This window comes from Oryctolagus cuniculus, chromosome 4, assembly GCF_051225735.1.
Source record: "Oryctolagus cuniculus isolate XC-2025 breed Fujian yellow rabbit chromosome 4, ASM5122573v1, whole genome shotgun sequence".
NCBI lineage: Eukaryota > Metazoa > Chordata > Mammalia > Lagomorpha > Leporidae > Oryctolagus > Oryctolagus cuniculus.
The window spans coordinates 107,351,361-107,376,147 of NC_142870.1; the positions used below are offsets into that span (position 1 = coordinate 107,351,361).

At 37.1% G+C, this 24,787-nt stretch overlaps 1 protein-coding gene and 1 pseudogene across 5 annotated transcripts in view; one reads left to right on the top strand and one right to left on the bottom strand.

The window, feature by feature from the left end:
- The window catches only part of ECT2 (epithelial cell transforming 2), a 71,634-nt gene that overhangs the window by 15,097 nt on the left and 31,750 nt on the right, over positions 1 to 24,787 (bottom strand). For all 5 annotated transcript variants that reach the window (XR_007924607.3, XR_016232551.1, XR_016232550.1 and 2 more), the window contains 8 exons: positions 17,301 to 17,369; positions 15,776 to 15,886; positions 15,091 to 15,187; positions 11,577 to 11,658; positions 7,616 to 7,694; positions 7,331 to 7,450; positions 3,186 to 3,324; positions 2,147 to 2,301 (listed from right to left, as the gene is read on the bottom strand). Coding sequence is in view for 2 of the 5 variants with exons in the window: in XM_002716427.6 (XP_002716473.1) it covers positions 2,147 to 2,301; positions 3,186 to 3,324; positions 7,331 to 7,450; positions 7,616 to 7,694; positions 11,577 to 11,658; positions 15,091 to 15,187; positions 15,776 to 15,886; positions 17,301 to 17,369 (852 nt within the window). In the remaining 3 variants the exon portion in view is untranslated. The remainder of the gene's footprint in view (positions 1 to 2,146; positions 2,302 to 3,185; positions 3,325 to 7,330; positions 7,451 to 7,615; positions 7,695 to 11,576; positions 11,659 to 15,090; positions 15,188 to 15,775; positions 15,887 to 17,300; positions 17,370 to 24,787) is intronic.
- On the top strand, positions 3,852 to 4,292 carry LOC100356310 (small ribosomal subunit protein eS26 pseudogene; annotated as a pseudogene).

Here is a 24,787-nt window from a genome sequence, read left to right on the forward strand (position 1 = left end):
TTCTCTTTCTCTCTCTCTCTCTTTCTCTCTGCCTCTTCTTCTCTCTCTGTGTAACTCTGACTTTCAAATAAATGAATAAATCTTTAAAAAAAAATCTCTGCAATGTGACAAAATGTTCTCAAAACACTGACTAAAAGCTTTTTAAAAATGTACTATGTGTTATGTGTAAAATTTAAATTCAGGGAAGTACTCAGCTGAAGTCACTGAATATCTGAATTTACAGACATAATTCTGAAGAAAAGAATTTCAACAGACTGAAAGGATTTTATGATAGAAAACAGCACAAATGAAAACATAGTTAAATGTCTGCTGCCATCTTGTGGCTAATTATACTTTCTGAAATTTTTCCTGTTGTTTAGATTCAGTTATATTATCACTGGCCACCTTCTGGCTAGTAATTCAATAGATATATATACATAAATTATTTAAATGCATTTAATATATCACTTATACTTTTAATATATATTAAACATTTATTTGTTTGTTTCAAGGCAGAGAGACAGAAAGAGGGAGACAGTTCTTGCATTTCTTAGCAAACTCCCCAAATATCTAAAAAGGAATGTATAAACCATCTAGTCTGACATCCTAACAAAAATGCAGGACTAAAGATAGGCGTTTGGTACAGTGGTAAAGTGCCCCCCATATTGGAGTGCCTAGGTTCAAGTTCAGTTATTCTTTCAATTCCAACTTCCTACTAATGCACACACTGAGAGATAACAAATAATGGCTCAAGTACTCGGGACACTGCCACCCATGTGAGGACCCAGATTGAGTTTCAGGCTCTTGGATTCAGCCTGGCCCAGCCCTGTCCATTTTGGGCACTGGGGAGTAAACCAACAGATGGACGATCTCGATCTCTCTTTCTGTTTCTCTCTCTCTCACACTCTGCGTGCTTCTCTGCCTTTCAAATAAAATGAAAATAATTTTTTTAAAAAAACTTAATGTCAAAAGAATTTCTACAATAAGAAATCACTATTCTATGAGAAAACCCATTTTACATTTGGATACCTACAACTATGAAAAAAAATTATTCCTTATAATGAGAAGTTTTATAAGGTTTATAACAAAAGCCATCTTCATTTTCTCTTGCCAATATTCTAGTTGTATGCGTTGCCTTCTATGAGCCTCTTCACTGAACAATCCTTTACTTAAAATAACACATTCTTGGCTCATAGAAATGAAACAATGAATCAAAAGATCTGTTTATTGTTCTAAACTTCAAGGTAGGGAAGTTTAATTAAGGATTACCTACTTCATATTATGCCTAAATATCACTCAAGGTCAGACTTAACATGCTAAAATGTTTTATTCCCCTAAGAACATCCAAGGAAATCTCACTTATGATACTATTACTCTGAAACAATTATCTACTACACCAACACTTTCTCTTCAATCTCTGTAGCTGTGCAGAGAATAAGAGATCTATTTCTGTGGGTCATACCTCACATGTGGAGTTTAGGAAATAAAACTTATCTTTCAGGGGACCTAGTTTCATCCAAGATCTACCACAGGCTACCCAGATTTCTGGAAAGTCGTTCAACTTCAGTATTTCAATTTTCTCATCATAAAGGAATTACATGGTATTTAAGAGTTGGTGTAAGAAAAATAGATTGGTAAATTGAGCTGACAATAAAAGCAACAGGTTACAACCCATATCTAGCTTTCTAGATTTAAAGAATGAAACACGCTTTTGTACTATAGTTTGACATCCCTATGTAAAAATCTGAAATCAAAAATGCTCCAAAAAGAGCTAATGGGATGCTCAAATTTCAGACCTTGGAGCATTTCAGATTCAGGATCTCCAGATCAGAGATATTTAAACAGTAAAGCCATTGGAAATAGTCCAAAATCTGCAAAACTGTACATTTTCTGGTCCTAAGCATTTCAAATAAGGGATACTCAAACTTGTAACAGCCATGTCCAAGAATACCAATGAAATGAAAATGAATGAAATGTTTTATGCATCTAACCTTTTACAAAAAATCTCCAAAACAACTTGTCAAACCAGTTTTCCTGAATACATACAAAACTAAAACTCTCCTACATTCTTAATTAATGATATCATTAGAACCATATAGTTTTACTCCAGGGGAACACATTATCATGGAGTTTAAACTTTCCTCACAACACTGGTTTATGAACTTACAGCATCCGCTTTACAAATGGTGTTGGCTACATGTCGACACAGCATCTTTAGCCAGTTTTCTTTTGGCAGGTCATCTGATGTCATCTGGAAACTGAGCAGGACATTCGCTTGCTCTGTTGGTGGCCTCACAAGCAAGGCAAAAGCATTATGGCAATCTAGGGTTCCAGAAAATCCATAAATATTAAGTGTCACTCCTTGGAAAATAATTCACTATACAAGTTTAATTCCTTCAGTGCAGTAAAATTCCAATGACATTAATTAATCTCCCCTCTCCCTGTCCCCTCTGTTTTCAAACAAAGAACCATCAACTTGTTATATTGAAACATTAGAAAGACTTGTATTAGTAATAGTATATCAACTAAGGAACTGATAATAATAATTCAGTAAGTGGCATAAAGTAGTATTCTCTATGTTACTTAATATTTTCTATGATGAAGTTTAAGAAAACAGATCATTTCTTAAAATTTTAAGAATTCAAATTTTAAATTAAAATGCCATTGTAAGAATAATTCAATAACTCAGTCTACTTAAATCAAAGAAATAAAATGGTAAATATTAAAACTTTTTGTGACCAAGATACTTAAAATAGAACCTGTTTTGAACAGTGAATTCATTCATGACTAAAACCCAAAATAACATAATTTAAACATACTATGTGATCCTTACTAAATCCAGAGTTTGACAATCAAGTGAAAGAGTAACACAAGTTCTTGCTCAGATTTTAAGAATCATTTCTTGTGAATTCAAACCTTCCATTGTTAGAAGAATCAATAATGGAAAAAGTTTACATTGTAAAAACAGACACCTAATATCCAGCATATGCCCACAAACACACACCACTAGATGCCAATTAAAGAAATGACATAATTTCAGTTAGGTATACATTTCTGGCAACTTTAGATCTTCAGAGAATCTTCTCTGATACTACCAAATTTGGTCAATATAATTAATCAACTTAGAAAACTATAAGAGAGTAAATCAAATCTACAATGAATAGAAACTATTTTTACTTAGCCAATAATTTATCAAATGAGTATACCTTCTGTCTCTCTTAAGTCCAGCACCTTCTTAATCTGAGAAAGAGGCATTAGATGAATATGCTTAAGAGAAGCCGGGGGTCGAGTATGCCCATGAGGACTCCTAAAAGTGCCAATAACCTTGTGTCGTTTTCTTGCTATCTGATCAGAGAAAATATAAAAGTTATGATCAGTCATATTAATAAAAACAGTTAAGGACCAAATACTTTAAAATAGCATTAATCACATAAATCTAGATATAACTCATTTGAGCATGAATCATTAGTAACTATACATAAGAAGCACAATTGCTATGTGACAAAATCATAGATGAAACTGTATAGAGAAAATTCTCAAGTTTACATAAGACTGCAAAAGTGAGAAAAACCATCAAAGGGATAGAATGTATATAAAAGGTTCCAGTATTTAAAAAAAAACACTAAGAAGCATTGCAAGAAACAATAGGATCAAAAGATGAAACAAATACTGAAATAGGCCTTCAAATAATTAATTTCTGCTTAAGAGCAGAATTTCCAATATCTCAGATCCTATGCAAGGTTATAATAGAACACAGAGGAAATAACACAAATGGTTCCTGTGTTCATAATATTTATAGACTACTGCAAAAGGGAAGCATTAAAGAAATAAATAATACACTAAACAAATGATACAAATTATAAATTCAAGGTCTGGTGTTAGGATTTAAGTTTACCTAAATAGAGTATTCATGCAAAAGGAAAAGACACATAAGGTGACAACAGAGAAGACAGCAGCAAAATCAGGTCCCCGGTTTCAAGATGACAAAGAAAAGACGGAACAACGGCTGTGCTATAAAGGGCTGCAACCATGTGCAGCCTATTCGCTGCACAAACTGCGCTCGCTGCATGCCCAAGGACAAGGCCATTAAGAACTTCGCCATCCACAACATAGTGGAGGCCGCAGCCATCAGGGACATCTCCGAAGCGAGTGTTTTCGATGCCTACTATGTGAAGCTACATTATTGTGAGAGTTGCACCATTCACAACAAGGTGGTCAGAAATCGGTCTCGTGAACCCTGCAAGGACCAGACACCACCACCGGGATTTAGACCTGCTGGTGCTACCCCATGGCCTCTGCCAAAACCCATGTAAGGAGTGTAATCTTTAAGGGCTGAAGAAAAGTTATTCTCTAGAAAAATAAAGTGGAAATCTATGGTTTATATAGAATATATATATATATATCACAATATATATACTGTGATCTAAGGATGTACTTAGTTTTTTCAAATTTTATAAGGTTTTTAATTTTGGGTTCTTGCTTCATGGCAAGTTTCATATATAATTTTGCCAGTGTTTTTTAAAGCCTCTTTTATAGTCATAATTATCAACTGAAAGACATTAACATAAATTGACTTTAGATTAAGTTACTTAAATTAAGATTCATTGGACATCATCATGAAAATGACAAAGTATGACTAAAAAATGTACTATTCTGTGCTGGGGCTAATGAGAAAAGACTTAAAAGCTAGTCAGCATATCATATTCACATCGAAACAGAAATTAAACAGGTCTATGATTTACATCAACTATACATACCAAATACAAGGAGTTAATTTACATTAGTACAGTGAAAATAAGCAATAAAGCCTCTTAAAATAATTCTTTGCATTGCAGTATCTGAAAGTACTTTCAAGGTAAGTTGGCTAAGCAAAGCAATTAAACAGTTTCAAGTTCTTTCCTTTTTTAAAAGACTTATCTATTTGAAAAGCAGAGTCACAAAGAAAGAGAGCTTCTATCTACTCACACTGTCCAAATGGCTACAAGAGCCAGGGCTGGGCCAGGTCAAACCCAGAAACTAGAAACTCCATTGTGGACATTTGGGGAGTGAAGCAGAGGATGAAGGACCTCTTTCTCTCTGCCTCCCTCTTTCTGTCTCTATGCCTTTCAAATTAAAAAAAAAAAAAAAAAAAAAAAAAGGAGTAAATTCAATGTTAGAGGAATTTCTGCTGATATGATTCTGAGTCATAGAGGCAAGGAAAGAATAGAACAAAAACTCACTGGACTCAAGAAAGTAAAGGAAACCATTTAAAAGTAAATAATGGCTCCCTTGGGAACAAAAGGATGAAAAACAGAATGGATTGGCAAAGAAGTACAGATAACCTAATCTACTGGATGGATGATCGAGCTAGGTGACCTAGGGATTTCAACAGGAAAAACAAACAAACAAAAACCCTTAATAGATGGGGTAGACAATGTAGTGCAAGAGGTTAGTCCATTGTTTTGAGATGCCAGCATCCCATATCAGAGGGTTGGTTTGAGTCCCAGCTACTCCGCTTCTGATCCAGCTCCCTCCTAATGTGCCTGAAAAGCAGCAGATGACGGCTCATATGCCACCCATATGAGACCCGTGGATGGAGTTCCCGACCTGGTTTCAGCATGGAAAGTGTTGCAGCCACCTGTGGAGCGATTTCTCTCCCTGTCTCTCTCTCTCCTCTACCCTATCAAGCTGCCTTTCAAATAAATAAAAAATTTTTCAAAGACTTAACAGAAGCAAACAAACATAAGCACAGAAAACCTAGGTACAGTAAAACCCATGATAATACAAATTCAGATAATGTAGGATTGAAAACTGATTCCTTCACCTACCCCTGTACTCAAAAGCAGAGTAAGCTAAAGTTCCTACTGAGGAAGGGGAAAAAGGTAGCTGAGCATTAACTGCCTCTTAATATTTACTTTCACACTTTAGGCTACAGCCAACTGTGTATGATATTATTACTGTCTTTACTTTTGTGTTTTTATACTCTTACTGACCAAATGACACTATTTTTCATTAACTAATGGCAACAAAACTCTGCATTTAACAAGTTGAAGCTCTAATAAGATTTCACTGCACCTCTAACTGCTCTGCACATGGCTTGTTCCCTTGTATTTTGCACTTTAAATAATAATGTATTTGATAGAAGAGGGCAATACTTCAAGAGAAAAGAAGTAGAAAAGGATAGAAAGAAGAGTATTGACTTAAAAAAAGGAAACCCACCCCTTATTTTAATGAAGGCAATGAAGTTACCCAGTAATAGAAACCTCAAATGTGTATTCTTATTAACGCCTATTTTACCAAAACAAACATTTTTCTTTTCCAAGATGAAGATGCACTACTGTTTATCCTTCACTAGAATGTTAAAAATTCACTTGTTTAAATCAGAATTATACAATTAGTCATTTTACTCCAAATGATGCACTGACAACCCTTACTCTAAAATCTGCTAATTCAAGGAAGAATCAAGGGATCATAACGAATTCACATATGAAATTATCACATTATCTCCTTCAATTAAATTTTTCATCTTTGAAGGAAAGATCTTAAATTTCAAAAATAATTCATAATTCTTTTGAAAAAGCTGAATACATATACATAAAAACAAGAAGTTCACAAAATTTTTGATGTAAGTATTTATACAAGGGGTCTTCAAAAGTTCACGAAAAATTCATATTATGAAAACACTAAGGGGGTGGCATTGTGGCACAATGAGAGAAGCACCTGGGACACTGGCATCTCATATGAGCACTAGTTCTTGTACTGGCTGCTCCACTTCAAATCCAGCTCCCTGCTAATAGTCTAGGAAAACAGTGGAAGACAGCCCAAGTGCTTGGGCCCCTGTCACCCACAAAGGATACCCAGATGGAGTTCCAGCCTCCTGACTTTGGTCTGGCTCAACTTTATCCCTTGCAGCCTTTTGGGGAGTGAACCGATGGATCAAAGATCTCTCCCTCTCTCTCTCTGTCTTTACCTCTTTCTCTCTATCACTCTCTGCTTCCAATAAATAAATCTTTTTTAAAAAGAAAAAGAAAAAAAACTATGCATGAATTTTCAAAGTTTCTGCATCAAAATAAACATTTTTCCATGAAATTTTTGAAGTACTGTCATATTTATTTTCATGGAAATAAATTGTCACTTTGACTAGAATTTGAAGTCATGGAAATGTAGCATTCTTCTGAATATTAAATATTCTCCTTTTGAAAGCACTCTACTAATAGTATTAAATCAACTATCATTCTCAGTTTTTTTAAAAAATGATTATTTAAGTTGAGTTACCTTTAACTTCTAGACTACACTTCAATCAAAGTTTGATTAAATATTCAGGGCAGTCAAAAATCATCATTGTTATTACATCATATAAGTACAACTTTACCTCCAGGCAGTCATTGAAGAGGAAGAGAGTTACTTGTTCTCCTCTGTCACAGGGGTGCTCACCTAGGGAAATCGTTTCAACTCTCTGTACTAAGCTTCGGTGAGAAGATAAAAGATTAGCCTGTATAGATTTAAAATAACAGAAGAAATCACTTGATATCAAGTAAGTTTTATGAAGCTGTACTTTAAAGAAAAGTGGTACCAAGATTTTGCTTGTATTAAAAACTAAATTAAATCAATACGAAAGAGAAAGTACATTGACAATACTCAAAAAAAGAATATTTACCGGGCATCCATCTACTTCATAAACAACATCAAAAATTTGCTTTTGAGCCTCTGTTTTCCTTTTATCCTCATTAATATGCCTGGAAAATTAAAAGTTATTTTCAAAACATGAAACTGCATAGAAATACATATTACATCACAAAAATCTGTGTGTGAATCTTAATTCTGATAAGTGAATCATGAAAATAGTCCTTAAAAGTATCACACTAGATTGTGAAAAAAATCCACATTTTTTCAAAAAAGTATGTTTCGCTATTTTACTCCTTACTATATACTTTATTATGTTCACCATATATCTTCTAAAATACACAAAACTTGTATAAACTTGAAGTTAACAAAATTTTGGTGACAGGCATTATGGCACAGTGGGTTAACCCACTGCTTGGGACACCTGGATCCCATTTCAGAATGTTGGTTCAAGTCCCTACTTCTTCACTTCTGATCCAGTTTCCTGCTAAAGGCACCTGTTTGGCCCAAGTTCTTTAGGTTCCTCCCACCCATGTGGGAGACCTGGATCAAGTTCCAGGTCCCTGGCTTCCAGCTGGCCCAGCCCTGGCTATTGTGGGCATTTGGGAAATAATTCAGAAGATGGATGATCTATCTCTGTCGCTCTGCCTTTCAAATAAATAAATGAGTCTTTTCAATTAAGACTTTATGCAAACCACTCAAGTCATATGCCAACCATTTCATTGAAACAAAGACCAAGATTACTGCTTCCAGGCAAGATTGGAATAAGAGAGAATGGATTTATCATTGTGCCTGAAACAACTAAAATATCAATGATAATATAAAGAAATAAGGGTTCCCAAACACTGTAAACCAATTACTGAGAAAAAACAAGTAAGAGAAGCCTTATGATTGCCCTATGATTATCCTAATTTACAGATTAGAAGTTTCCTCCCTGCATAGAAATCGCAAAGAGTAGAGCCAGTGTTGCAGTACAGTGAGCTAAGCTGACACCTACAATACTGGTATCCCATATGGTAAGGTCTTCCACGCAGAGGCCCAACGACTTTGGCCATCTTCTACTGCTTTCCTAGGCCATAGCAGAGAGCGGGATTGGAAGAGGAGCAACTGGGACTAGAACCGACGGCCATATGGATGCTGGCGCTGCAAGCCGCAGCTTTACCCACTATGCCACGGAATCAGCCCATACCCCTCTTTCAATGATAAACACAACCACTAAACAGAAAACAAAAAAAGGAAACAGAAGTGTGAACAATAGTATATTTATAGTAATGACTGCCTTGAGATGAATGTTCAAGAGAGAGGGAAAAAAATGAGATTACTAAGTAACATGAGCAAATTTGATGGGATGACAGAAATGTTCCTGATTTTGATTGTATTGGTGGTTTCATGGAATTACATTCCATGCCAAATTTATGTCAAAATTATACTACACTTTAAACATATGTAGTTTGTTTAGGGAAAAAACTGTGCTTAAGTTACTAAAAGCTTGTAACACATTAATATTTATAATGTTTTTAGAATCCAAAACTTTTAAGTTTTTGTTGGTTTCTTTAGGGTTACACAAATAGCACAGTCTAGTGAATTGCTGATATCTCATCTCCTTCACCTGATAGATTATGGCTTTTTCAATCACCATAATAAGCATTTAATCCCTAGGCTAACTGTTCAAGAATCTCTTGGGGCTGGCACTGTGGTACAATGGGTTAAAGCCCTGGCCTGCAGTGCTGGCATCCCATATGGACACCGGTTCGAGTCCTGGCTGCTGCTGCACTTCTGATCCAGCTCTCTGCTATGGCCTGAGAAAGCAGGGGAAGATAGCTCATGTCCTTGGGTCCCTACACCCATGTGGGAGACCCAGAAGAAACTTTTGGCTCCTGGCTTTGGATCAACTCAGCTCTGGTAGTTGCTGCCATTTGGAGAATAAACAAGTGGATGGAAGACCCCCCCCCCACCCCGCCTCTCTATAATTCTTTGAATAAATAAAATCATTTAAAAAAAAAGTCAAGAATTTAGATTTGATCATACTCTGTAAGGTTTTTAAAGTCACTATCACAATGCAATATTAAAATCTCAGCTGGGAGAGGGGCAGGGAATGATGAGCTGTGGCGTGAGGCTGGTTGCCTGCTCTACTTCTCATCCAATTCCCTGTTACTGTGCCTAGGAAGGAGGATGGCCCAGGTGCTTGGGCCCCTATGCCTACATGGCAGAACTGAAAGAAGCTATGGCTCCTGGCTTCAGATATGCCCATCCCCAGCCATTGTAACCACTGGAGGAGTGAATCACTGAATGGAGGATCTCTCTCTCCGTGTCTCTCCTAACTTTACCTTTCAAATAAATAAATTAATCTTTAAAAAATATTTTTGAGTTTTCAGCAAGTTAAAATAATGTTGAAAGAAAAAGTATTTAATCATTTGCTTTATTTAATCAGCTTATGACCCCTAGGAGCCAGCTTGACACTATTCTAAAAGAGGAACCTGGTTAACAGACTATTCTATTTGCTATTTAGGTTACCTTATAATCTTTGTTTACTAAAATACATTATACATAAATAAAAAATACCATCAGCTACTTGTTATTCTACAAACTGAAAAGACAAAATGGGCAAGTAACAATCTCTCCATTTTTTTCTTTTATAAAGACATCTTAACAATGATCATCTACTTCATAAAGTTTGCTGAAAGGACCAAGGTAAATAATGTGTGGTGAAGTATTTTAAATAGGTGTGGGTTTACAGAAAGTTATCATATGCCTTCCAGATTACTAATTTCATTCCAACAAATCAAAAGCATGAAGGATGACTAATCTGAAGATCATTCTCTCAAACAAGAGATTAATAGAAGTCTTGGGCCGGCGCTGTAGAATAGCAGTTAAAAGTGCCGCCTGCAGTGCCGGCATCCCATATGGGAGCCAGTTCAAGTCCCGGCTGCTCCAATTCCGATCCAGCTCTCTGCTGTGGCCTGGGAAAGCAGTAGAAGATAGCCCACATCGTTGGGCCCCTGCACCCACATGGGAGACCCAGAAGAAGCTCCTGACTCCTGGCTTTGGATTGGCACAGCTCCGGCCATTGCAGCCAATGGGGAGTGAACCAGCATATGGAAGACCTCTCTCTGCCTCTCCTCCTCTCCTTCTCTCTCTGTGTAACTCTTACAAATAAATAAATAAATATATTTATTTTAAAAAATGAGAGAAATCTTTTTGAATGTTCTCTAGTGCTGGTAAAGTGTTTTCCTTTTTTTTTTTTTTTAAGATTTATTTTATTTATTTGAAAGGCAGAATTAGAGAGACAGAGAAAGTGAGGCAGAGAGAAATTTTCCATCTGCTGGTTCACTCCCCAGTTGGCCACATTGACTAGAGTGGTGCCAATCCAAACCAGGAGCCAGGAGCTTCTTCCAGGTCTCCCATGTGGGTGCAGGGGCCCAAGGATATTTGGGCCATCTTCTACTGCTTTCTCATGCCATAGCAGAGAGCTAGATTGGAAATGGAGCAGCCAGGACCCAAACCAGTGCCCATATGGGATGCCAGCACTGCAGGTGGCGGCTTTACAAGTTATGCCACAGTGTTGGCCCAGGTAAACTGTTCTTCTAAGAGGTCCTTTGCAAATATTTTGAGAAACATTTTCATATAGAAGCACCTCAGGGAATCTCAGGAATCATTTAATTAAATCTATAAATACATTGAAACAAATCAAAGAGGAAACTCTTGAAAGTGCCTTCTATAAGGCAAAACAGTTCAGGGTTAACAGTTTTCACTCTAATGATAATAGTCAGAAAAAATCATTTAGTATCAAACCTAGTCTCTCAAATTAGACTTATAGTAAGCAGCTTAAGTGTAAAGATCAAGTTCCTCAAATCAAGTTGATTGAGTTGGTAGTATCAACACCTTTCCTATCAGTCCTGGCAATTTAATTCAATAAATTCAAGGTAAGAAATAAAATGTTAAAGTCCAAGTGAAAAAGAATCTAAGGCACAATAAGACTGAGATAATGCACTTACGTCATTACTTCCTTTAGTGACCCAATAGCTTTCTCTAAAGTGCTTTTGTCGGGATTTTCATCAGCTGTATGCTTCTTAAGATCTGTAACAATGTTTTTTCCATGATTAAAACAAATTCAGTGACTTGCCATCTAAGACTTAAAATTGCTGTCCTTCTTGCTATGAGCTGATTACTTTTAAAGCATCTAATCTTTACTTAAAATGTTTTAAGCAATGTTCCCTAAAAGATACTCTGACACATCTGTGAAGAACTCCATAGTTGGCCAGCGCCACAGCTCACTAGGCTAATCCTCTGCCTGAGGCACCGGCACCCTGGGTTCTAGCCCCAGTTGGGGTGCAGGATTCTGTCCTGGTTGCTCCTTTTCCAGTCCAGCTCTCTGCTGTGGCCCAGGAAGGCAGAGGAGGATGGCCCAAGTGCTTGGGCGCCTGCACTCGCATGGGAGACCAGGAGGAGGCACAGCACACCAGCCATAGCAGCCATTTGGGGAGTGAACCAACGGAGGGAAGACCTTTCTCTGTCTCTGTCTCTCTCTCTCACTGTCTAACTCTGCCTGTTAAAAAAAAAACAAACAGAACTCCATAGTTTACTAAATTTTCAGAGTACATAAATTGATTTTGTTACGCTGCTCTCTCAATCCCTTCTAGTAACACTTGGAAACTTCTAGATTCTTCAAACTCTTTCCATACTGCTGTGTGAAAACACATGATCTTCAATTAGCTCTATTATTATTTTACATTTCATAAGGAGACTCTGACAGCATCACAGAGAGCATCTCATATCCTTAACAGCAGGTTTTGTTTTGTTATTTTAGAGATTGACAGGTAACAGGATGACTCCTTTTATCCAGAATGCTTATCATGTTCTCTGTGCCATGTTCAGCACATTATAATCAAACATTTGCTCAATCTAGTTCCATGTCTACGTAATTTTTATATGGAATAATAGGGGAGAAAAAACTTAGAAATCAAGTTCATTTTAAACATTTTTTGGAATTCTACAAATACACAATGAAATAATAATTAAGGTTTAAAAACTAGCAAAAAATACATTTTGGAAACAAGTTTGTTTACACTTTCTTATAATGTGTAAGAGACTGTCTTTAAGAGTTGGAAAACCATTTTATAAGCTATAATGCTCACTACGTTAGATAACTCTAAAAGGAACAAAAATTACTATTTATTGTGTACAATATACTAAAATAGTTTACAAAAATATAAACATTCATAAAATGAGCTTCCTTTTCTGCTGTACATATTACTATAGTAAAAGTGAAAAATCAAAATTCCTTATGACAGACTTAATTATGTTTTTAAATTAGCTTTCATGCTTAACATAAAAACAGACATTATTCGACAAATACTACTTTAGCCAATTAAATGTAAAATACACTTTTTTTTTATTTTAACACAGGCAAAATTCTTTTTTTTTTGGACAGGCAGAGTTAGACAGTGAGAGAGAGAGAGAGAGACAGAGAAAAAAGTCTTCCTTTCGTTGGTTCACCCCCCTATATGGCCAAGCGCGCTGCGCTGATCCGAAGCCAGGAGCCAGGTGCTTCCTGCTGGTCTCCCATGCGGGTGCAGGGCCCAAGCACTTGGGCCACCCTCCACTGCCTTCCTGGGCCACAGCAAAGAGCTGGACTGGAAGAGGAGCAACCAGGACAGAATCTGGCACCCCAACTGGGAGTAGAACCCGGGGTACCGGCGCTGCAGGTGGAGGACTAGCCAAGTAAGCCGTGGCGCCAGCCAAAATTTATTCTTCAAAACACTTTGCGGGGCCCCTGTTGTGGTTCAGCAGGTTAGGCGCCAGTTGCAACACTGGCATCCCATATTGGTGTCCCAGTTCATATCCTGGCTGACTGGCTTCTGATCCAGCTCCTTGTTAATGCACTAGGAAGACAGCAGATAATGGTACAAGTCCTTGAGCCATTGCCCCACTTGGGAGACCTGGACGGATATCCTGGCTTCAGCCTGGCCCGCCCTTGGCTTTTGCAGCCATCTGGGGAGTAAATCAGTGGACCAAAGATTTCTCTTTCTTTCCCTTTCTCCACTAGTCTTTCATTTTGCATTTAAAATACATAAATCTATGGGGCCGGCATCGCGGCATAGCAGGGAAAGCTTCCAGCAATGCCAGCATCCAATATAGACGCTGGTTTGGTTCCCAGCTGCTCTACTGCTGATCCAGCTCCCTGTAAATGGCCTGAGAAAAGCACCAAAAGATGCCCCAAGTACTTGGGGCATGTAGGAGATCTGGACTAAGTTCCTGGCTCCTAGTTTCTGCCTGGCCCAGTCTCGGCCATTGAGGCCATCTGGGGAGTGAACCAGTGAATGGAAGATCTCTCTGTCTTTCCCTCTTTCTCTGTAACTCTTTCAAATAAATCAATTAAATTAAAAAAAAAAAAAAAAGGGGGGGGGGCATCCCATATTGGCACCAGTTCTAATCCTGGCTGCTCCTATTCCAATCCAGCTCTTTGCTATGGCCTGGGAAAGCAGTAGAAGATGGCCCAAGTCCTTGGGCCCCTATAGCCTCCTAGGAAACCCAGAAGACGCTCCTGGCTCCTGGTTTCAGATTGGCGCAGTTCCGGCCATTGTGGCCATCTGGGGAGTGAACCAGCAGATGGAAGACCTCTTTCTCTGTCTCTACCTCTCTCTGTAACTGTCTTTCAAATAAATAAATCTTTAAAAATAAATAAATAATAAAAAAATACTCTGCCATAAAACTCCCTTCTACTATTATCAATGGTTTAAGTTCTTGAATAAATGGATATATGCTTCAAAGTATACTAAATAATCTACAGTGAAAAAAAGTAAACAAAATGTCACATATATAGAACTTTATTAAAATTCAGGAAAAGACTAAAAAACTTAGGATATGTGAATCATTTCCTTGTAATTCTTGTGGATCAATTTTGTATTTATTTGTATGTAAACTAATTTTGCATTAGTGACACATCATGAAATAGAAGAAGATTTTTAAGTTTAAAGACAAAGAGTACAATACTGGGGCCAGTGTTGTAGCATAACAGGCAAAGCCATTGCCTGCGACGCCAGCATCCCACATGGGTGCCAGTTCACTTCCCAGCTGTTCCACTTCCCATCCAGCTACCTGGTAATGGCCTGAGAAAAGCAAAAGATGTTGACCCAAGAGTTTGAGCCCCTGACACTCATGTGGAAGACTCGAATGAAGCTTCTGGCTCCTGGCTTCAGCCTGTGTAGTGCTGGTCGTTACAACCATCTGGGAAGTGAATCAGCAGATGGAAGATCTGCCTCACCCTCTCTCTAACTCTGACTTTCAAAATAAATAAAAAGCCTTAAATTAAAAAAATATTTCAGGCCAGGCTAAATTTTTGTAGCAGGAGTGATTATTTTTTAAATAATCCACAAAGTTTTTTCCTGTGTAAAAAACATATAAACTTGAATGCTAAAATCTAAAAAAATTTGAAAATGAGAAGATTTCTACTTTAAAAAAAATCATATGAAAATATCTAAAACAGTCTTGTAATAGAAAGACAAGTACCATTTAAAAGTAATGCAACACTCGGTAACCTCTGCACAGGTCGGATGAGAAGTTCAACAAGGCTTTGCCGTCCACACTCTGGTTTAGCTTGGTTTATCTGAAATGAATTAATTTATTCAACAATTTAAAAGATGTTTTCTACATAGATTAGCCAGCCTCTATTTATGAGATTATATTTTATCATTAGTGTCTCAGTAGAAAAGATATGCTGGGCCTGAAATTACCTCTCAGGAAGCCAAAGGTTGACATCTGACACAGACTTTGAGTTCCTCTCTATACTCTCCATGTATCCCATCTTAAGCTTCTCATAAGTCTATATCACTTACAAGTAAAAAGGTTTTACAATATTAACTACGCTGACACTACTGGATACACTTAAAAATCATTAAAGACAAAATCTTACTGAAAATCTTATAGGTGTGTTTAGACTTAAAACATGTGTATCTTTTTTCTAACAAGCACACAGAACACTCAGCTGCCTATTGGCATCCACTACATAATATATTATGAAATCTTGTAAAACTAAAAAGTGCCACCCACAAGTACAACTAAAATTAACACATTAACATATTCTTTCACTGATACAGTTTTATTAAAGTTATAATTTACTTTTTTGTTGCTGTTTATTGAATTCCTTCAGAAATGATCCTCAGATTTTTATTTGAAAGAAATGTGTATTTATTACCTTGAGAAAAGCATGAAATCTTGGTTTCTGTTTTTCACATTTAATAATTGTTTCCTTGCTCATTTCAAAGAAGTTTACAAAGGGAGGGTAGGTTTTTACCAAATCTTTTGACTAGGAAGAAGAAATAGGAAAGAAACACATTAATTTGTTATGCATGTCACCCTTAGACAATGAAAAATAATTAAGTCACAATCATACTGTATGTAAAAATTAAAAAAAAGTTTCTTCACAAGTGAAATATAGAAATTCATCACCTAAAACTCTCACTAAAGAGTGAGTTAATGCCAAACAAAAAGTATCAATCGATACACATAGTCTAAAACTTAAAAGCTAACAAAGGAGTGGGTGTTTGGCTTAGTGGTTAAGATGTCTGCATCTCACATTAGAATGGGTTTAATACCTGCCTTCAACTCCTAACTCCAGTTTTCTGCTAATGTGCTCCCCGGAAGGCAGAAGTAATGGCTCAAGTATCTGGTTTTCTTTCCAAGTGGGAAACATGGATTAGGTTCCTGGCTCCTAGTTTTAGCCTCACCCCAGTGCCAACAGTCACAGGTATTTGGGGAATAAACCATTAGACAGGAAACTCTCTCACTCTCTCTCTCTTAATTAAAGCTTTTTTTTTTTTAAGCAAACAAAGATCCAGAAAGGGGAAAAAATATATTAAAGCTTTATGTATTGATACAAACAAATCAGAATTTTAAAACTTCTGTAAGCTCAGAATACATTAAATTACAGCTAATCAACATGGAACCCAAGAGCATGTTATTATTTATTAAGGAACCCAAATAGGCATTAAAAGATCAATTATATGCCTAAAAATAAAAGGAGCAATAACTTAGATAATTCAGGAGACTAGTAGGTATCCAAAAAAATGTACATACATGAAATTCTCAACCAACCAGAAAAAATACCTATGACCTTTATGGAAAGAAATAAAGTTGAGAAGAGGCTTCAGAAAATGAAATTACATGCCAGTACTCAAGGCACTGGAACTTACAAATCCTATTCAAGGAGATTCGGAGAAACTTACACTGTAAATCTCATTCATAGTACTTCATCAAAATAAATTTATTTTATAAACCTAAGCTGTATGATTTTTATCTTAGTAAAGAAATAATTAATTACAAATCTTTAAACAGATATAGCAAAAACAAAAAAGCATGTCAACTAAAAAAAGAGAAAAATAAAAAATTAAAGAAAGCTTCAAAAATCATACATCTGTGGCAATAGACTAAAGCAAGTATGGCACAGTACAACAGTTAATGTTCTTCTAATGATAATTTTGTGCTGTCAAAGTGTTAAATTGCGTGTAGAAAGCATGTTTCAGAAAACAAAGACATTTCTAATATATTTTGTAAACATAACCATGTCAAGTTATAAAATCATCAATGTGTTCCTAATTCTGTATATATAAAGTACATGAAATTGATATACCTTAAATAAAATTAAAAACAAAAAAACCACCCTGCCAGTCCTTGATGAGTTACTTTAACCCAAAAACTTAAAAAAGAAATAAGATACATACATATTTAAGAAAGATGTCACCAATGCTTTTGCTTTCATCCCAGTTAACAATAAGGTCTTCAAGATCATCCTGAAATAGCACAAATTGAAACATTTAAGATTAAATTTGACAGTCTTTTATACATCTTTTAATATTTCTCAGCCAATGAAAAGAAGTACTTTGCAAACTCTCTTAATTTGATAGGGTAAATAATTAATATCCCATTTCTTCTCTTCAACAAGGAATTAACTTTTTTGACAACCAAGAAAACATCCTTTGAAAAATGATTAAGAAAATATAAACAGAGCCAAGTCAAGTCAATAAGACTAGGTCTAACTTCCCATTATGATAGCTCAGTATTTTATAACTAGAAAGCTGAATTGGTAATATTAATTATAGAAAACTACCTTTAATTCTACTGCTGAAGCATTCTATTTAACATCAGTGATTAAAAACTATAATCCATAATGAGGGTCAGCAAATTTTACATAAAGGGCCAGATGGAAGGTCTTTTAAAGCTTGGAAGTCATTTGTTCCTGTCATAACTACTCAACTCTTCTTTTGTAGAATGGAAGCATGATAGATAATATATAAACAATTAAGTGTGGCCATATTCCAGTGAGACCATCTTTACGAAGACAAGCCATAAGCTGAATTTGGCCCATGAATCATACTTTACTCATGCTTGGTCTATAAAATCTTCATAGTCAACCTTAAAACATCATATATTTATAAAAATTAAAAGATATTTAAAAGTTTTATACAATAATAAAACACAAAGATAATAAAATGAGAAGCCAAGAAATGAAATACACAAATTGGAATTCTAAGTGATTTTAAAGTAGAAATCATCCAATGTGATTTTAAAGAAGCTCTTAAAGTTCATCTCTTAAAGTTCATCTGAAGAGCCCTGGGATACCTGATCAATGGGATCCATGAGAGTAAAACTATTTTCATTATAACACAAAGACATTACTTGACTTTTACACTTTCATTCTCTCACAAATATACAGTAGCTTTCTAGAGGCTACATGATTTGTGATATTGCAACAGACTGAATGTAGAAGCAGATATGACAATCATCTTCTATTAGGTCAAACAGTAAAACAAACAAAAGAACAATGTAAAACACTACTCTTCTCATTAAATATTTATTTTTTTCATAAAGAACATACCAATTATGTTACCATATAAAGAGGTTATTTTTTTAATGAATTAATATATATTTTGGAAATATATATACTAGATACAAAAGGATGAACTTAAGGGCTGGGATTGTGACAAAGTAGGTCAAACTGCCATTTGTGACACTGAGATCACATACTGGAGGGCCAGTTCAAGTCGTAGCTAATCTACTTCCATTCAACTTTCTGCTAATGGCCCTGGGAAGAAAGCAGATGATGGCAAGTACTTGGGCCCCTGACTCCCAAATGGGGGAACCTAGATGGAAGTCCTGGCTTTTGGCTTCAGCCTGGTCCAGCCCTGGATGCTTTGGCCATTTGGGGAATGAACCAGCAGAGGGAAGATCCCTCCCTCTCTCTCTCTGATACTCTGCCTTTCAAACAAATAAAAAAAGATGAACATAAAATCTCATCTCAAATAAAACAAGTTTCAGAAGCAAACCTTCAAAGTCCTGTAGTAGGCAAAATTTTTAGTTATGACACCAAAAGCACAATCCATCAAAGAAAACATAAATGAATTAAAAGCACTTACTACTGCTTTTCCTTTTTCCACAAATAAATTATAACCATCCTAGTGGGTTAAGTGAAACGTGTGATTTTAACTAGACTTTCTTGACTTTATAATCAAAGATGTTGAGGTTGAGGGGATGGTACTACGGTGTAGTGGACAAAGTAATCACCTACAACCCTGGCATACCACATGGGCATGGATTTGAGTCCCAGCTGCTCTACTTCCAATCCAGCTAATGTGCCTGGAGGGCTCCTGCCACCCACGTGAGACCCAGATGAAGCTCCTGGATCCTGGGTCCAGCAGTGTGGCACAATGGGTTAAGCCTCTGCCTGTGGATCCAGCATCTCACGTGGGCACTAGTTCAAGTCCTGGCTGTTCCAATTTTTATACAGCTCCCTAACAGCCTGGGAAAGCAGCAGAGGATGGTCCAGATGCTTGGGTCTCTGCCCTGCACACACATAGGAGACCAAAAAGAAGATCCTCTCCTGGCTTCAGATTGGCCCAGCTCCAGCCATTGTTGGCTCTTGACTTCAGCCTGGCCCAGCCCTGGCTACTGTGGACATTTGGGGAGTGAACCAGCAGATAGAATATCTCTCCCTCTCTATCTGTAACTCTTTCGAATAAATAAATAAAATCTTAAAAAAAAAAAAAAGGTGGGACCAGCACTGTGGCATAGTGGGTAAAGCCATCACCTACAGTGCCAGCACCCCATATGGGCATCAGTTCAAGTCCTGGCTGCTCTACTTTTAATCCAACTCTCTGCTATGGCCTGAGAAAGCAGTGGAGGATGACCCAAGTCCTTGGGTCCTTGCACCACATCCGAGACCCAGAAAGGGCTCCTGGCTCTGGATCAGCACAGCTCTGGCCATTGCAGCCATCTGAAGAGTAAATCAGTGAATGGAAGACCTCTCTCTCTTTGCCTCTGCCTCTCTCTAACTCTAATATTCAAATAAATAAATAAATCAAAAAAAAAAAAAAAGCAAAGACATAAACTGTAGCTCAAAAAAGCTGATAAAAATTGATGCATTTCAAAAATATTTTTATATTTATCTTAATTTTGACTAGCTAATACCAATAAATGGAACCCATAAAAACAAAAGTTCCTCAGTTTTTACAAATAAAAAGGGATCCTGAGGTCAAATAATTTAAAAGATCTACGGCCCAATGCTAGGAAAATAAAAAAAAAAAAAAAGTTCAAGGAGGGATAAAAACAACTTTTGATGGCATAAAAGTAAACTCAGGAAGAATACTTGAACAGACCACAAGTCAAAAACTAGGAAGGCTTACCCAAAGAAAATTGCACTTGAAAGAAAAAAAAGTAAGAGAAGAAGGCTAGGAGATTGTACCAAATATTTCGTCTTACAGCATTTTTCAAAACTTGAAGGTTTGTGGTAACCCTGCATCAAGCAAGTCTAAATGTCCCATTTCTCCAACAGTTTGTGATCACTTCACATCTCAGTGCCACATTTTGGCAATTTTCATGCATTTCATTACTGTTATCTGTAATCCATTACCTCTGATGTGAATATTGTCTCTGTTATGAGGCATCACAAATGACACTCATATAAAATGGCATACTTAATCAAGATGTGTGTGTTTCAACTGCTCTAATGCTATTCCACATCTCTATCCCTCTTCCTATCCTTAGACCTCTCTATTCCCTAATACAACAATATTGAAATTATGTCAATTAATAATCTTACAATGGTTACTAAGTGTTCAAGTAAAAGGAAGAATCAAACTTCCTTCCCTTTAACTCAAAAGCTAGAAATGATTACACTTAGTGAGGAAGACATGTCAAAAGGTGAGATGGGCCAAAAGCTAGACTTTCTCATGCCAAACACTTAGTCAAGCTGTGAATTCAAAGGAAAAGTTCTTGAACAAAATTTGAACTGCAATTCTGGTGAAAAAAAATAAGAAAGTAAAACAACCTTAGTGCAAATATGGTGAAAGAGATTCCAAGATGGTGGAATAGGGACAGGACATACTGCTTTAGACTAGGGGAAAATAGTAGTGAAAAAGTGGAGAAAGTACATTCCAAAGAGAGAGTTGGAAAGAAATCCAGAGTGGGAATTCTACATAAAGAAGAGAGATGGATTAGGTTCCAAGATGGTGGAGTAGGGAGAGAGTTTATTGCTCTAATCCAGGAGAAGATAGTTTAAACAAAGTGGAGAGTGTAGTCTCAGGGAAGAGTTAGGGAAAAAATGGCAGAGGAAACTCTACCGAAATTAGAGGACCACAGTGGACTTACATGGAAGGTGTAGTTGCCCACAGTTCAAGACTCCAGCACCTGAGAGCCTACACACCAGCACTGCAAAGTGAGCTGAGACCACACTGCAGCAGCCCAAGCCACTGACAAAAAAGCTGCAGGAAGGCCGGCGCCGCGGCTCACTAGGCTAATCCTCCGCCTTGCGGCGCCGGCACACCGGGTTCTAGTCCCGGCGACTGGATTCTGTCCCGGTTGCCCCTCTTCCAGGCCAGCTCTCTGCTGTGGCCAGGGAGTGCAGTGGAGGATGGCCCGAGTACTTGGGCCCTGCACCCGCATGGGAGACCAGGAGAAGTACCTGGCTCCTGCCATCGGATCAGCGCGGTGCGCCAGCCGCAGCGGCCATTGGAGGGTGAACCAACGGCAAAGGAAGACCTTTCTCTCTGTCTCTCTCTCTCTCACTGTCCACTCTGCCTGTCCAAAAAAAAAAAAAAAAAAAAAGCTGCAGGAAGAGCCTAGAGGGAACCCAGCTTGGAGCCCCAAGGAGGAAAGTGTACCAGCCAACTAGAGAAGAAAAAAAAAAAAAAAAAAAAAAGACGGATGGTCAAGTTTCTCTCCCCAGTCACTTTACAATGGTGTCCTGTAACAAGCCGATGGAGGAGGTTCCATTTTGGACACAGGTAACAGCTGCACCAGGCGCGTGTCAGCACCCAGCAACCAGCCAAGTGGAGACTCCTGACTCTGGAAAGGAGAACTAACAGGGGCAAGGAACTTGTTACTGTGTGAAGCTTCTGCACTGGAACTGTGAAAAATTAAAATGAAGGTTTGTGGCAGGATTCATGGTGTGGTGGGACTTTGAGTAGTCTCATTAGGAAACTCCACAAGTTCAGGGTTTCCTAGTTACCTGGTGAGAGACACTGCTGGGGAATCTGAACTTACACAGATCCTTTGTGTGGTCCTTGGGACACTTAGGACGAATATTATACCCACTAGAGCTAGTGCTCAGGCACTTGGTCTCCATGGAGGAGAGGAGCTCAGCTGAGCAGAATTAAACTCCCTTTTGATAAAAAAAAAAAAAAAAAAAAAAAAAAAAGAAGAGAGAGAGAGAGAGAGAGAGAGAGAGAGAGAGGATTTACCATGGCAAACCTGGGTGTCTCACCTTAGGCACGCCCTTAACCCTGGAGAACTGAACAGAGCTCTCCGGCCACACTCACTACAAGCCTCTAGAGATCCACTGAAAGTGGACAGTCCACTTATCTACAGAGTCATGGTACAACGATAAAAGCCACCACAGCGGGGGAGGGGGACCAATGAGTATCTCTAGTATCTCTACAAATGCTGGAACAACAAACACAACAATCCAAGAAACAAGAATAAGGAAGACAACATGATGCCCAAAAAAAGGACATGATACTTCAATACTAGACTGTGAAGATGATAAGATAGAAGAAATGGAATTCAAAAAATTGATCGTAAGATTAAACAGAAGTAATCAAAAACAAATGAACAAACTACTGAAATCCGTACAGGACATGAAAGAAAATTTCTCCCATGAAATTGAGATCTTAAAGAGAAATCAAAATGAAATGAAGAATTCAATAGAACAAATAAAAAATGCAGTGGAGAGCCTTAACAACAGAATTGGTGAAGCAGAAGAAAGAATATGGGACTTAGAAGACAAAGCACAGGAAAGTATACAGTCAAACCAAAGACAAGAGGAAATTAGAAAACTAAAAAACACTGTTGGGAATCCATAGGATACTATATAAATAGCCAACATACAGGTTCTAGGAGTTCCTGAAGGCATGGAAATAAAGGATTAGAAGGCCTTTTTAGTGAAATAATAGCAGAAAACTTTCCTGGTTGGGAGAAAGAAAGGGACATCCAAGTACAGGAAGCACATAAAACTCCCAATAGATATGACCAGAAAAGATCCTCACCACAACACATTGTAATCAAACTCACCACAGTAAAACATAAAGATCAGACTCTAAAATGTGCACGAGAGAAACACAAGATTACTTTCAGAGGATCTCCAATTAGTTTCACAGCAGATCTCTCATCAGAAACCCTATAGGCTAGGAGAGAATACAGTCCAAGTCTTAACAGAAAAAAACTGTCATCGCAGAATACTATACCCTGCAAAGCTCTCTTTTTGTGAATGAAGGTGAAATAAAGACCTTCCATAACAAAGAAATTGAAACAATTTGTCACCACCTGTCCAGCCCTACAAAAGATGCTTAAGGATGTGTAACACAAAGAAACACAGAAACATAGTCATCACTACGAAAGAAGGTAAAGGAAGAAAATCTCTCAGTAAAAGATCAAAAGAAATTCAAAGAAAAAATTGGAATATTTTTGGAAAAATGGCAGGGCAAAAATCACTACTTATCAATAGTCACTTTGAATGAAAATGGCCTCAACACCCCAGTTAAAAGACACAGACTACCTGAATGGATTACAAAACAAACTCATTTATTTGCTGCCTACAAGAAACACATCTCACCAATAAAGACATACAAAGACTGAAAGTGAAAGGATAGAAAAATTAACTCCATGACAACAAAAACCAAAAAAGACCTGATGTACCCATCTTAATCAGACAAAATAGACTTTACCACAAAAACTGTTCAAAGTGACAAAGAAGGGCACTATATAATGATTAAGAGATCAATTCAACAGGAAGATGTAACTGTTAATAAACATATATGCACCTAATTACAGGGCACCTGGCTATTTAAAAGATATGTTAAGGGATTTAAAGAGAGACTTAGATTCCAATTCAATAGTATTGGGGGACTTCAATATTCCACTTTCAGTAATGGACAGATCAACCAGACAGAAAATCAACAAGGAAACAGCAGATTTAATTGACCAGATTTAATTGACACTACAGACCAAATGGACCTAAGAGATATCTACAGAACTTTCATCCTACAGTTGCAGAATACAAATTCTTCTCAGCAGTGCATGGGACTTTCTCTAGGATTGAACACATACTAGGCCATAAAGCAAGTCTCAGCAAATTCAAACAAATCGAAATTATACCATGCATCTTTTCAGACCACAATAGAATGAAGTTGGAAATCAGCAATTCAGGAATCTGTAGAGCATATGCAAACACACAGAGAATGAACAACATGCTCTTGAATGAACAGCTGGTCATAGAAGGAATCAAAAGAAAAAAAAAAGAAATCAAAAAATTTCTGTAAACAAATGAAGATGACAACACAACTTATCAAAACCTATGGGATACAGTAAAAGCAGTGTTAAGAGAAAAGTTTATAACAATTAGTGCCTATATCAAGAAATTGAAAAAAAAAAAAAAAACAAATAAATGAGCTATCAATGCATCTCAAAGATCTAAAAAAACAACAGCAAACCAAACCCAAAACTAGTAGGAGAAATGAAATAACTAAAATTAGAGAACAAACAAAATTGAATGCAAAAAAAAAAAATACAAAAGATCAGCAAAACAAAGAGTTGGTTTTCTGAAAAAATAAACAAAATTGACACACCCACAATAGGGCTAGTGCAGCAGATTAACGCCAGGCCTGAAGCACCAGCATCCCATATGGGCGCCGGTTCAAGACTCAGCTGCTCCACTTCC